This window comes from Hyaena hyaena, unplaced genomic scaffold (assembly GCF_003009895.1).
Source record: "Hyaena hyaena isolate Hyena2069 unplaced genomic scaffold, ASM300989v1 scaffold_34, whole genome shotgun sequence".
NCBI lineage: Eukaryota > Metazoa > Chordata > Mammalia > Carnivora > Hyaenidae > Hyaena > Hyaena hyaena.
The window spans coordinates 2113089-2127050 of NW_024080665.1; the positions used below are offsets into that span (position 1 = coordinate 2113089).

The 13962-nt window shown below is 52.7% G+C and overlaps 1 protein-coding gene across 1 annotated transcript in view; it reads left to right on the forward strand.

Annotated features, from left to right (window-relative positions):
* Window positions 1–5295: 5295 nt before the first annotated feature.
* Window positions 5296–13962, forward strand: part of DGAT2 (diacylglycerol O-acyltransferase 2) — a 29493-nt gene continuing 20826 nt past the window's right edge. The window contains exon 1 of the mRNA XM_039228692.1: window positions 5296–5529. Within this exon, the coding sequence (XP_039084623.1) occupies window positions 5490–5529 (40 nt within the window). The 5' untranslated portion in view covers window positions 5296–5489. The remainder of the gene's footprint in view (window positions 5530–13962) is intronic.

Below are 13962 nucleotides of genomic sequence, written 5' to 3' on the forward strand. Positions count from 1 at the left end.
TTTAACCCCTTTGTGCCTAAATTTCCTTCCCTGTAAAATGGAGCTAATTATAGTAGTATTTCCTCCATAGGGCAGTTGTGAGGCTCAAACAAATCCACACAGGTTAAAATAGCTAGAATAGTAGCTGGCAGATAGTAACTGCTCGTTAAAATTTAGCACCGGTTATTGCCTGCGATAGTTCATGACACCTGCCATTTGTCCTTTTGGAAAAATCAAAATTGCTCGAGTCTCCCAGTGCTTCTCCAGCCGAACACTACCCTCACACAATATTTCTAGTCTCCTTTGACTGGGCCTCTGCTCCTTTTAGAATCCTCATCCTCATTGTGGTTTTCCTTTGAAAGCTTTGGTCATGTTGAGATGCCTGTTTGTCTCTTCTAATGTCCTCTAATCTCACTGGTTTCTCTGGGCATCTTACTCTCCCCTTCTCCATTTATGTCTGTTCATAGGCTTTTGGACAGGTTGCCACATCTCCAGGTGAACCTGTTCTCTAGATTCTTACTGTCAATCATAATACTTCTATGGATAACAATGTCTGTCAAATACTGTATGCCAGGCCCTGTGCTGGGCATTTTCCATTCATTATTTTAGTCCTTACAATTCTAGGAAGGAAGTACTTCAATTCCCATTTGGATGGAGTATAGGGAAACTGGGGCTCAAACCATTAATGGGTGGCAAGGTCACGGCTTATTCAGGCTGGGGCTCGGGGCAGAGTCTAGGTGTGTATGGGTCAGGAGAAGTGACTTGACCAAGCATACTTATTATAATTTCTATAAAAATGATCTATTGACAGACCTGTCCTGAGGCCCTGCTCAGTGAGACGGATGTGATCATCTCTGTAGGGGCCACACTTCGCTCTTGGCACGGGGAGCATGGGCCTCACCATCCCGGGTCCCAGCACTTACTACACTGGACAGAGAAAGAGAGTCCAACTAAGTCCCCAGAGCCCTGGAGACTGGGCAGTGTAGGGGCTGCCCGAGTGAGAGACTGACCATGTGGGGTCCTGGGGCCACGCCTGCCAAACCAGAGTGGCCCTCTTCATCTAGGTCACCTCCCAGGCTTCTGAACAAGGCTGGATTTGAAGAAAGAGTTTCATTGCTAAAGACAGCTGGGAAAACAACTGCCGAATAGTAACGGTCTTTTTAAAAAACATAACGGAGATATAACATTAGCTTCAGGTGCACAAGATGATTCAATAGATGTGTATATTGCAAAATGACCACCACATTAAGTCTAGTTAAGATCCGTCATCACACATAGTAATTGTTTTTTTAACATGTCTGCTTCTTTAGTCAGAATGCCGGCTCCTGGAGGTCAGGGGCTGCATCCCTGACCCACCAGGCTAGGAGGGTTTCAGGAAGAGGAGGCAGATGGAATGCATTGGGGAGCTCTCTGTGCAACATAAGGTTTGCCCCCTTTCCCTGCAGGGGAATAGTCTTAGGAGAAATTGAGTAAGAACCTTGCGGACAGAATGGTGCAAGGAGAACTTTCAGTACGTATTGCAACAGAGCATTCTAAAATGGGGCTGGGGCTGTTCTGATGGCCTGTTCCCAAGGGTCTCGGCCCTGCTTCTCTCCAGCTGGCCAGATCTGTCACACAAGACAGGGCCAAAGGCTACTGGCAGCCCCCCACCTCAGCCCATGCCTGGCCTTAGAGGTGGAAGGTTTGAAACTGAAGTCATCTTCAATCATCCCTTTGTGCCTTCTGCCCTATGTCCATGTCACCAGAGCCTAGAGATTCTAAGGTAACAGCATTTCTCTAACTTTCCCTTCCTACCTTTGGCCCTGCTATCACTCTAGTGCAGGCTGTGTCATCCTCATTGCCCCCATCTTTCCCTTCCTTCCCTTCTTCCTTCCTTTCTTGCTATCCAATGTTACCCAAATCCCTCCTGTGGACCAGCCCAGCATTGGGCACTGGAACAAAGAACCCTCTAATTCCACCTTTGCCCTCAAGTTGCTTCTCCTGCGTAAGACAGGTGTGTAAATGTCAAGGGTAGAGTTGCTCTGAAAGAGAGAAGCCAGAGGTCTGATGGGGACACAGAGCTGAGAAAGGGCCATGTGCCACATACCTTCCGTTTACCCTCCCAGACCCACTCTTCACCTTTAGCCTGCACATTTCCTGAATTCTCGGTGTGGACTGCATCATTGGGCTCCCTTGCCCTCTGGCTAAGGGGAGGCCCAGCAGAAGCTAGAGGAAGGGACAGAGAGTGACTCTGTCAGGTCACCAGGGTTTGTCTGTGGCCCTTCAATGAAGGCTAGGGCTTCTATCAGGAGGCCCTCTCTACCCAGCTCTCACTCTGCCTGGCTTCCTCTCTTTGGACGTTCAGGCCATAGGTCCCATAGTGTTACTAGCCTTGGGGTACTGCTCCATCACTTGAGCTTAGCTGTATACCCTTACGTTTTTGTATTAAAATTTCCTCAAGTTATCCAGTTACAGATAGGCCGTCTCCTGCAGGGACCCTGGTTAACACAGGCCATCGGTAACCAGGAAGGATGCCATGGAGGTGACAACTGAAAGCGTTCTTGTTCGGACAATTATCTTTCTAGAGCACAAAACTGGCCATATGCCATCCCTGCTAAAACCTTTATGGCTCCCCAACTGCTCTGAGAATAAAGTCCAGACTCCTGAGCCTGGCACCCAAAACTGCACACCATCTGGCTCTTGATGGCCAAGCAGCATGTGGTGAAGTCACTCAGGAGGAGGACATTTGGGGGCTTGCAAGGGGAGGGAAGCAGTCCCGGGAGGAGTGCAGCCACAAAGCCGCCCTGCCAGGCAAATTCCTAGTTGAGGAAGAAAGAGGTGGGTGAGTTTCTGAACCACAGGGACATGCCAGGCTCCCCTGGCCGACTCTCCAAGTGAGCTGAGCACTGGGAATGAGCTTAACGCAGACAGGCCCTGGCCTTGGGTATGAGAACTGGTTCAAATCCTGGCCCCAACACTGACATCTGGCAAGCTCTTCGATTCTCTGAGCATCCAGACTGCATAATGGGAATAATCTCACAGGGCTGGGGCGGGGGGGGGGGGGGGGGGGGGGGGGGGGGGGGGGGGGGGGGGGGGGGGGGGGGGGGGGGGGGGGGGAGAGTTTAAAGGAGGTATCAAATGGGAATTTGCTTTTGGCAGGTAGTTCCAGGGTCGGCGCTGGTCCCTCTCCCCAGCCTCATGAGTTAGGGAAAGCACATGGGCTCTGAGGTTCAGGAAGGCTTGAATATACCCCAGCTTTACTACTTCCTCGCTTTGTAATCCTAGACAAATCACTTTGCCTCTCTGTGCCTCGTTTGCAAAGGGGAGTGATAAGCACCCCTTGCAGGGCAGCTGTGAGAACCGGGTAAGTGCACACAGAACAGGGCCTGGCATGGAGCCGGGTGCTTGGTATATGTATTTGCCTTTTACCCTGTGCCTCTCTCACGGGGAGTGTCCCCTCTGCCTTGCAGGCTGGCCATGTGCAGTGGAAGGGCGAAGGTTGCTATCACTGGAAGGAGTCTCTGACGGGCAAGTTTCTAACCCCCACGGACTACAAAGCTGCACCCATAATTCCCAATGGCAACACAACACCGGTGAGTGAAGGCAGGGTGGAACGTGCCACCCTTGGTGAAGCCCACCCTGGTCAAGTCCTGCTTGGCAGCTTTATCCCTGGTTTGGCCAAGGCCCCCAGGGGCTTGGACAGGGAGAAGATAAAGGAAAAGTGACTCAGGTCCCAGAGCCATCCTGCTCACATACCTGCAGGAGGACCAGGGCAGACCGTTACAGACAGGAATGTAGGGTTGCTGAGAAATGTGGGGAGAGGGCCAGGAGAAATCAGTGCCTGGTGTGAGTCCCCCATGCTCACCTCATCAGAAGACAACGGTCCCAGGACAAAGAACACTGCCAAGAAACTTCTCTGGACTACTCCAATTCTGGGTCTGGTTTTCTATCCAAAACCAGTCTGGACCAAACTGCTTAAGTAGCAGGGATGGGTGAGTAGCTGGGGGCCAACGGGAGGCAGTTGTCACTCTGTGAGTTGGCTCAGAAGCAAGAGATTGGCCTTCTCAGCCCCTGAACTTGCTCTGTACCTTTTGCTGGATGTTTCCACCTGTGTGTGAAATTGGAGCCACATTTTATTGCGCTATTTCCCATCCCCCACCTGCACACCACCAACCTACCTCCAGTCTAATCAAGGTGCCCTGCTCTTCACACTCCTCCTTTGGTCCATCCCCCACAGGATGAAGTCCAAGTTTCTTGGCAGAATTATAAGGCCCTTCTGGTCCCTGTCTACCTCTCCAGCCTCATCTCCTACTCCTCCCTGGCCTGCATCCCTCTTCCAGCCACACCAAGGTGCTCAGGGTCTCCAGGGTGCTCCAGATCTTTACCTGCACTGTGGCCTCTATCTGAATGCCCTTCTCCTTCCTCTCAGCCTGGCAGAAACCTCGGGTCCAGTGGCCCAGTGGCAATGTCATCTCCTCTCAACCTCCCCAGTTTAAGACGTTAGGTCTGTCTTTCTGCCTTGCCCCCACAGACTCCCTCTAAAAAACTGCCCATTAACGGGCAATGACAATGATTTTGGAACATGTGTCTGGCACTACGCTAGGCTTCTTTGTACCTTGCCTCATTTACTTCTCAAAGCATTTCACAAAAATAATTATTATTCTCACTTGACAGATATGGAAACTGAGGTTCACCGAAGGCAGGGCCAGAATCAGACTCCAGTTAGTGTGAATTAACCTCTCCAGGAAGTGCATCCAATCCCAGCTGAGGCGTCGCGGGGCTCTCCCCTCGGTTCCTGTCACTGCACTGCCACCAACCCCTGTGTGGGGCTGTCTCTGGCGTCCCCGCCCTGTCACCAACGTGAGCATCCCAAAGGCAGGGACTGGGCGAGCTGGACTGGGTCCCCAGCACTCCGCAGTGTACAGACGCTCTGCGGGGTTTCTTGATAACCAGATGGAACGGCAGAGGAGGCAGCTTGGGTGGCTTCGGAGCCCGGGTCTAAGCTAACTAATCCCGGCACCCGGCGACCCGGGGCGGGACCTTGGCATCTTGGCCAAGCGCTAAGGCGCTCTGCCGCCTGCACGTGCTCGGCGTCCGGGCCCAGAAGCCGCGCGTCCCCACGAGACGGCGGCCAAGGGGGAGGGGGAGAGGCAGCGCGGCGGGCGCGTGCGTCCCGCGAGAGCCCCGGAGCCCGCGCGCTTCCCGCGCTGCCCCGCGCTCTGGCTCCGCGAGGACGAGGGGCGGGCGGTGTGGAACCGCAGGCCCCGCCCCAGCTCGCGTCGGGCCGCCCCCGTTGTGAGGTGATAAAGCGCCGCGCTCCGAGCGCGGAGCGCAGTGGCCGTCGTCGTCGGCCCGCTTTCGGCTGCCGCTCCCGCCGCGACGGGCGGTGCGCCCCCAGCTCCCCGCGTCGGCGCCGTCCCCCGGCCTGCGAGCTCGGCGCGAAGCCCTGGCCCCGGAGGCCGGGGCATGGGCCAGGGGCGTGGGGCGAGCCGCCTTCCCGCGGGGCCGTGAGCTGCTGCAGCGGCTTCAGCATGAAGACCCTCATAGCCGCCTACTCAGGGGTCCTGCGAGGTGAGCGGGGCTGCCTCGCCTCGGGGGGCCGCCGGTGGGCCAGGGGTCTGGGAGACGAGCGGTCGCCGCCCGGGGTGAAGTGGGGGGTCTGCAGGGCCCCGGCGGCTTCCATCCCAGGCGGGGAAGCTGCACAAGGGTTTTCGGAAAGGCTGTGACGAGGGCTGGAAGGCAGGCAAGAGTGTGTTCTCATAACGAGGGTACGTTGCTGGAGGACTGGCCAGGGTGCAGGTTGGGGTCCCGACCCGTTTTCTTTTTTCTTTTCTTTTCTTTTCTTTTTTCTTTTCTTTTCTTCTTTTCTTTTTTCTTTTCTTTTCCTTTCCTTTTCTCTTTTCTTTTCTTTTCTTTTTTTTCTTTCCCAAAAGCTTGTACACCCTCTCCCCGCAGCAAACCTATAGGTCAGGGAAGAAGGAAGGATCCCGCTGACCTAGTCCGATGCAGGCGGTCCGGTAGTGAAGTCTGAGTTCATTCTTCATTCGGCACTTACCAATTTTTGCCACCTCTGTTACATCACTTTCCTTCCCCCGGCTTGTTTTCCCCATCTGTGAGAGCAGGTTGATATTTAACAACTCCTTCCCAACCGCAGCCCTGGCTGTGGCCCCTGGGAGTTCACTCCCCTCCCTCCTGGCCAGGTGGAGCATGCTAGGAGAGACTGGATGGGGCAGAGTGGCAGGATTTTGCAATCCTCTTAAACAGCCACCAGACTGGGAACATGCCTGGCTGGGACAGGTGTGCCCACACCGTGCTCTGCCCTACTCCCATCCTCAAGCCAGCCTCGGGAGCCCACTCAGCAGCAACTAAGCCTGGCACCCTGAGAAGGTGCGGTGGAGGACCCTGGGTACCGTCCATGGTAGCCCATGTTCCTCTTTCACCAGTGTGCAACTGAGGCCCTTGGTAAATACACTTGTAGCTGGAGGAATTGACAGGGAAAGGTATGACCTTCCTGAGGTTTCCTTAACAAATGCCTTGGCCAAGAGCGACCCTGGGAAGCCATCCCAGCTGTCCTACGTCTGTGTGTGTCTTGAAGTTTCCCTCCCTCCTCCTAAGGCTTTAATCTGCTTGCTGACCCTCTCCTACTTAGCATTTTTTTCCTTCAGTAACTGAGGGTTGCATACTCTACTCACCTTCATTACAAAAATAAAACTTACTAGTGGGGCGCCTGGGTGGCTTAGTCGGTTGAGCGTCCGACTTTCGCTTAGGTCATGATCTCGCGGTTCGTGGGTTCGAGCCCCGCGTCGGGCTCTGTGCTGACTGCCAGCTCAGAGCCTGGAGCCTGTTTCAGTCTGTGACTCCCTCTCTCTCTCTGACTTTCCCCTGCTCACGCTTTCTCCCTGTCTCTCTCCTAGAAATAAATAAAACATTAAAAAAAAATTAAATAAATAAATAAATAAATAAAACTTACTAGTTATTGGGGTTTTGAAAAATAGAGAAAAAAAAGGAACAAAATAACAATTGCTGGCCAATCAACAATCCAAGAATAGTTCCCTATTCCTATCTTAGTACATTTCTTTATGATTTTATTTATACACAGTATATAAAGTTGAAGGCATCCTGCAGATATAGTTCTAAATCTGATTTTCTCTGAGTAATTCATCTATTCATCAGAATCACTTAGAATCTTCTAGTGGCTGCAAAGTAACCCACCCTGGAGCTGTATTACAGTTTAACTCTGTGCTGGGCATTGGCATTGCCCTTGGAGTGCTGCTCATTGCCCTTGGTGAGGTACTGAGCTGATGTTGCCATTTTGGGGGCTCCATGCTTCCAGCCCAATAGCCTATGCCAGCCTCTTCTCTCACTGAAGAGTGGTTTTCTGTTCACTGTGCCCATGTCAGAGGAAGGAAGGGACTTACCCATGTCCATGCTTTTAAAAATGCTTTTGTGTGCAGGGAATGGGATAAGGATGTTTTCTGTGGTATTCCTTCCCAGAGAGCCCCTGCCCTCTCTTCTGCGGTCCACTGGCTATGAGCTGTATCTTCTAGAAGCTGTTGACTGTCATGTTTTTGACCTAGCATTTGTACCTCAGGAGGACTTTTCGTGAATGATTTTGACCAAGTCATTCAATATCATATCAGGAGCATTTCCCCATGTTGTTTTCAGATCTTTAAAACTTGTCCCCCTCCCCCCCTTTTTTTTAACCGACTGCAAGGAATTCCATCATGGGATGTAGCAAGGGCTGGTATGAAATGCAAACCAGTCACATGGTAGCTCTTTGGACCTACTTTGGTGCAAGAGCGGGTGGGGTAGGGGAGGGTGCCGAAGCAAATGCTATGTTATCTGGGCATCTCCATTAGACTGGCTTTTTACATCCTTCGTCTTTAAAGACACTCCCCAGTGGCCTGTTTTGCCTCTGTGGATAAGTTTCCACCGTTGTGAGGTGGTAAACACCTTGTCAGTGGCAATATTCAAGGAGAGACCATGGATTCTGTGAAAGGAAGTCCTGTGTTGGGTGAGAGATTGAAATAGATACCTTGGGGACTGGGAGCCAAGCCAGCTGTGGGAGCATGGGGAGGTGGGTGTCTGTTGGGGGAGGTGAGAGTCTCTGCTGGTCATTTCTAATCTCTGAAGGACTATCCTGTGCCTGGGGTGAAGGCCGCAGAGTTAGTCACATTTGCACCCCTGCCTTTGCCCCTGGACCAGAGGCTTTTCAGGTCAGAGCCCGCTGGTGCCTGCCTGTATCCTCAGGGTTTAGCACAGGACCCAGCACAACATGGTGGCAACTCCCGTAAAATTCTGAGCTGATTCGTTTGTTCTGTGTGTCTCCAAAAAGCAAAGCCAGGAACAGGGGTTGGATTACAGGGGGCAGGTTCTGATATGATGGAGGAATCCTTCCTAATAGCTGTTGAGGACTGTAAAAGGCTTGGTGTGGGTAAGGATCGAGCTCTCAATTACTGGGGGTGTAGAAGCAGGAGCTTGGTTGGGAGTGAAACTAAGAGGCTAGATTGCTAGGTAACTCTGGAACTGAGGGTTGACAGTCACCTAATCCAGTCCTAAATCATAGGATGAGAATGGCACTCTCCTCTTCCCCTCCTCCCCAGTTCTTTGTAGGTGTCTTTCTCCCCTATACCACTTCCCTAAGTGCACAGAGGCCCCTTTGGAGCTATCTGTGCTACCAAGGGCTCTTCTGTGCTGGCAGAGGAGGGCCAAGAGTAATATTTTATTGGTAGGTTGCATGGCTCAGTAGCCAATGTGGAAATCCTGCTCCACCTCCAGACTCTTACCTCAAATTCAGCAGCAAATACTTGAGTCATAAAATCATAGCTATCTGTTCGTGCTGGATCTCGCCCGGCCCTCAAGTTACCTGTGGGATACTCAGGACCCCGGAGAGAAGGGACTGGCTCAGAGTTATCAAAGGGAGGGCTGGAACCTAGATCCATCTCCTAGTCTATGACTTGCTTCCTTAACCACGAGAGAGGTGGTAAAGGGCTGAGCGCAGGGCTCTGGCTATTGCAGATTCCTGAAGGAGTAAGGGTTGCTCCCAGTCTCCATGATGGGGTGGTAGATCAGCCCTTCCCAAGCTTTTGGAGGAAGCACCCCCAGCTGCCCTGGTGGATAGAGACATCACAGGCCCCCAGAGCTCTGATACCAGGTGAATTGCCAGTTGCCCCTCATCATACATCAAACCTTCCAAATTCTTTTATGAGTTCATGAAGCCCCATGTGAGCAGCTTCTGCCATCTTACAACATCATCTCCTACCATGCTGTGCCCCAGAACTGCCAGTGGTCTTCCTGTTCCTCCAGCATTCCCACCAGTTCTGTCCTACCTCAGGCCCTTTGCATGTGCTGCCCTTCTGTCCAGGTCTTTGCATGGCTGCTTCAGATCCTTTAGTCTCCTCTCAGAGACCTTTGCTGACCACGCCATGTGTAGAACTGCCCCCAAGTTGCCACAGATTGTTTCATTGTTTATAGCCCTTATCATTACCTAAATTATCATGCGTCCTTATCTATTTAAGTAATTTCCTCCCCCATAAGATTGTCAGCCCCTTGGGAACAGGGATCTTGTCTTTGTCAGTGTTGTGTCCCTAGCATTTAGCATAGTGTAGGTAGTAGGTGCTCAGTAAATATTTGTTGAATGAGTGAATCATTAATGGAACCTCAGCCCTCCTGAGAGCTGCCCTGTTTCTCTCGAGAGGAAGTCCTGCTTTTAGCTTCAGTGTGATTCTTTGGTCCTTCCTACAGCCGCCTCTGTGCCTGCTGGGTGCTGGGGCTACGGTTGTTCCCCACTGTGCAGATACCCTCAGTCTCCTGAGGAGCTGGCTCCAGGGAGGAGTGCCATGTGGGGGGAGCTGGGCTCGCCGTGGTCCCTCCAGTCACTTCCAGAGCCTTAGAAGCCAGAGGTCCAGGTTGCCATCCCTAGCTCCCCTATGGGATATGGCTGGAAGGCTCACTCAGCCTCTGGGGATCTCACTCCCCCATACAGAAAATACATCAGAAATCTCAAATGCTCAACAATGTGAGGCTTTGAGTGAACATAAGTGGAAACTCCTTTGTAAAAGTAACTCGTAACGAACTCAAGTTCATCCTTGTCATTCATCCTGTGTGACATATGCAGCAGGCTCCCAACACTGGACAGTAGCAGCCTCTCTGCTCTGATGCATCCAGAAGGGCTGTGACATGGTGGGGACTTGGGTGTGGACCTTTTGTTTACTGAGGGAACACTTCCTGTGTGTCAGGCTCTGTACTACACATGGGTCAGTCTGCCCTGGGCCCTGCTTTTGATGGGGATGTACACAGGATGACAGTGCATGCACAGTGACGCACACAGTGACAGGGAAGGAGGCACGGGGAAGTGTGGAGGCCTGACGGTGAGAGTGGGGCAGCTAAACCATCTTCGGGTCAGGAAAGGCTTTCTAGAAGAGGTAACATTCAGTCTGGATATTGAAAGATGAAAAGGCATTAGCAAGGCAGGCCAGAACATCCAGGCGCGGGGAACAGCATACACGGAGGCATGAGATATGGGTTGGATGGGCAGTTTGACTGCAGGGCCTCTGAGTGGTGAACGTGGGCTGAGACCCTAGTGTGCCGAGAGGCAGAGACAAGGGAGACAGAGGATGATGTGTCCAGGCCCCGGGTGGCTCGTCTGTAACCACTGGTGGGGGGAAGATTTCAGAGCTCCTGGGGAAGGTTGTACTCAGAGCTTCTTGACCTCCAGCACTTCTGGGGTCTACTGGGTATGGAATGCTGCTGGCAGAGTTAAGGGCCTGGGGTCTGTCTGTCCCTGTGCTGCCACTGAACTGCTCTGCAGCCTCAAGAAGCCACTGCCCCTGCCTGACTCAGTCTCCTCATCTGTAAAATGGGCAGAAGCATAATAAGAGTAGCTACCCAGGTTGTGGTGCAGATCCAAGGAAGCTGCCCACAGACCCTTTGGGCAAATCAACAGACACAGGAAACATGAATTCCTTTTATTATTAGAGCTGATTTAAGAGTCCTGAGTGCAGGGCCAGGGGCCTAACTCTGTGTCTGCTTCCCACGTGACCTTGGGACATCAGCCTCCTTATCTGTACAGTGAGGAAAGCTAGATGAGCCATTTGCCTTGGATTTATTCCAGCTCTGCTGCAAAAATATGGTTGTAATCCTGCCCCCTGACTGCTGGGGGACCCTGGGGCTCAACCTCCTCCTCATTCCTATTCTCTATTTGTCTTTGTGAAAGTGGGCCCATGTCCTGCCTGGGCCCGAGTGAGTGCCCCAGAAGACCCTAGCTCCCTACACTTGCTCATGGATTATGATAGGCCTATTTTGAGGCTCCTGGGTGACATACCCACAAGGCGGTGGTGTTGCCATGGCAACCCCTCCCACCTCAGTAGCTATTTTTTTTACTGTGCCAGAATGTGGGGATGGGGAAAGTGAGCCATCAGGGTCCTCAGCAATCACCTCCAGGGCTCCAGAGTCTTGGGTACATGACATCCCAAGAGCCCCACTTCCCTGACCTCACCTCCCAGGACCCTACCCTACTTCATGAAAACCAAATTCTTGGAAGTCCAAGCTTCTAGAGTGGCCCAAGGAGGGGCTTGTAGTCCCTTTAGGGGATCTTTTGTGGCTAGAAACTCATTAGCAGATTCTAGCAGAGCACAGAAGGCTCAACTTGTCAGGACCTCAGATTTCAGCTAATCTAATCCAAACCCCTAGTTTAGGGCTGGGGGATGGGGAGAGGGAACAAGGAGGCCCAGGAATCCAGCCCATCTGGATATGGAGGACACCTAGTCCCCTGCCAGGATCCTACACAGGGGGTCCTGAGGACTGACAAGCAGAGATCCACTGAGCTCATGTGGACTCCTGAGGTCAAGCCAGGAGCTTCCCAGCCCACATGTGCACCATAGCTGTATGCTGGCCTCCCCTTTGTGCCTATTGTCCTAATGGGCTCTGCTTTAAGGATACCTAACCCTTAAAGGGGACACTGTTAGTCTTTCCAGGAAAGAACTCACCAGTGCACTGGGACCGGGTGAATGGCCAGCTCATTGCCAAGGGGCCCGGAGGCACCATCTGCAGTTGGCGAAGGGGATGGGAGGCGTGGACAGCAGTGTTCTTGGCGTTGGGGATGGAGCCCAGGACTCCTTGGCCCAGCATTCCTGGTCCTTCATGGCTCCCTCTCTACTTTCTCAACTAGACTCGCCCACTCACACAGTTGCTTTACTCTAACCCGGCTGAACTACTTACCCTCAAATTTGTGTTCTCTTCCTTCTAGGCCTTTGCAAATGCCATTTGCAGGACTCCAGCACCTGGGGTCCTGACCCTTTACTTCCTCCTGTCAGCCTGGCTAATGCTTACTCACTTACATGTCATCTGACCCATTACTTCTTCCAGGAAGGCATCTCTGAGAACATCCTCCAGCACAGGTTGCCCCTCCACCCCCCACCCAGAGTCCCCGGCCCTGACTTACCCTCTGTGCCTAATTGTTCACAGACCTGTCTCCCCAGCCACAGCAGGGGTGTGCTGCTCAGGGGCAGAGCTCGGCCTCCAGCAGGTGCCCAAGAAGCAGAGGAGAAGCAGGATCAGGCAGCCTCCAGCCAGTGCAGCGCCTGGCCTGGTGTGTAAAGCGTACTTAGAAAGCACCTGTTGAATGAATGGTAGTGTTTGGGCTCTATCCTTCTCTCCTTCACTCTAGAGCCCGCCACTGTCACCCCTGCATTTAACTCCAGCCTGTCCAGCTGGAGGAGACCCATCCCTCCTGATTTCCCAGAAAGCTCTGGTTGATTGTCTGGCGTGGTCCAGGTTGGTCAGCTGTGGATAGGGCCTATCTCTGTGCCTGTCCGGGCCCTGTTTATTCTTCTCAGTCCCCTCCAGTATCCAGTCATGCGGTAAATACCTGGCTGAGCACCGGCTCTGGGCCTGACTCCATGCTGGGCACAGGGACCCAGATGAACAAGATGAAGTCCTTGCAGATAAATGTACACTCTTTCCTACAACGAGAAAGGCTAAGAATAGGGGTGTGGTAGGCTTTTCCAAGGAAGAGTCGGCCAGGAAGGCTGAGGAATGTCTGAGGTGTCTGCAGTCAGTGCCTGGCAGGTGTCGACCAATCTGAGGTGAACGACCAGACTGGACCCGAGGGTGACAGGACTCTAGCTGGGGAACTACAGGACTACAGGGGCCAAGAGTGTGGGGAGGCCTCCTGAAAGGAAGGGGTATCTGGCTGAGCATGCTGTGAGGTGTGCTGTGTGCAAGACTTGCAGGAGTGCCACATGGACTGGGGCTCTCAAATCCACAGGCTTGTCCCCCCACCCCCGAGCCCCGACTGGCCTTCCCATTGCCACATGTGTGATTCCTGCTGAAAAGTGCTGATGGGGGCCTGGAAGGGCACTTGCCTCTGGCCTTGAAGAAGTGGCACCTATTAGGCACTTGGCCTAGCTTCTTGGCCCTCCCTGGGACTAGAAGGGTCTGCCGGGGGTCAGTATGTCCATCTTTCTGCCTCTATGCATTCTTGTACCAGCTCTGTGGAGTAGTTTGGGGCAACTTCCTCACTGTCCACTTGGCAGCTGGTGTCTGAGGGCAGAGCTTAGGTCCAGGTGGGTCTGGTGTGACATCCTTGGGGCTGAGGATATGAGCAGGATGATATCCCCCCATCAAGAAACCCTGAAAGGCTGTTCACATCTCTTGACCTCCTTGGCATCTTCCTAGTGTCTGTCAGATACACCAGACACTCTGCCCCTTTTTTGTAAACTGTTTAGATTCCCCACAGCAATCCTGTATCACAAGTAAGGACACTGAATCTCAGACAGGGAGGTGCCTTTCAGGGTCTCACAGCAGGCAAGAGTCAGAGCTGGAGTTGGAATCCCAAAGTGTGTGGATGCTAACGCCTCTGTTTCTAGGCATGGTAGGGCTTGTTATACCCATTAGACAAGAGAGGAAACTGAGGCTCACTTGATAATTACCTAGCGTTCACACAGGTCTTTACATTTTATGAAGCTCTTGCCTATACATTACCTCATTTAATCCTCACAGGAA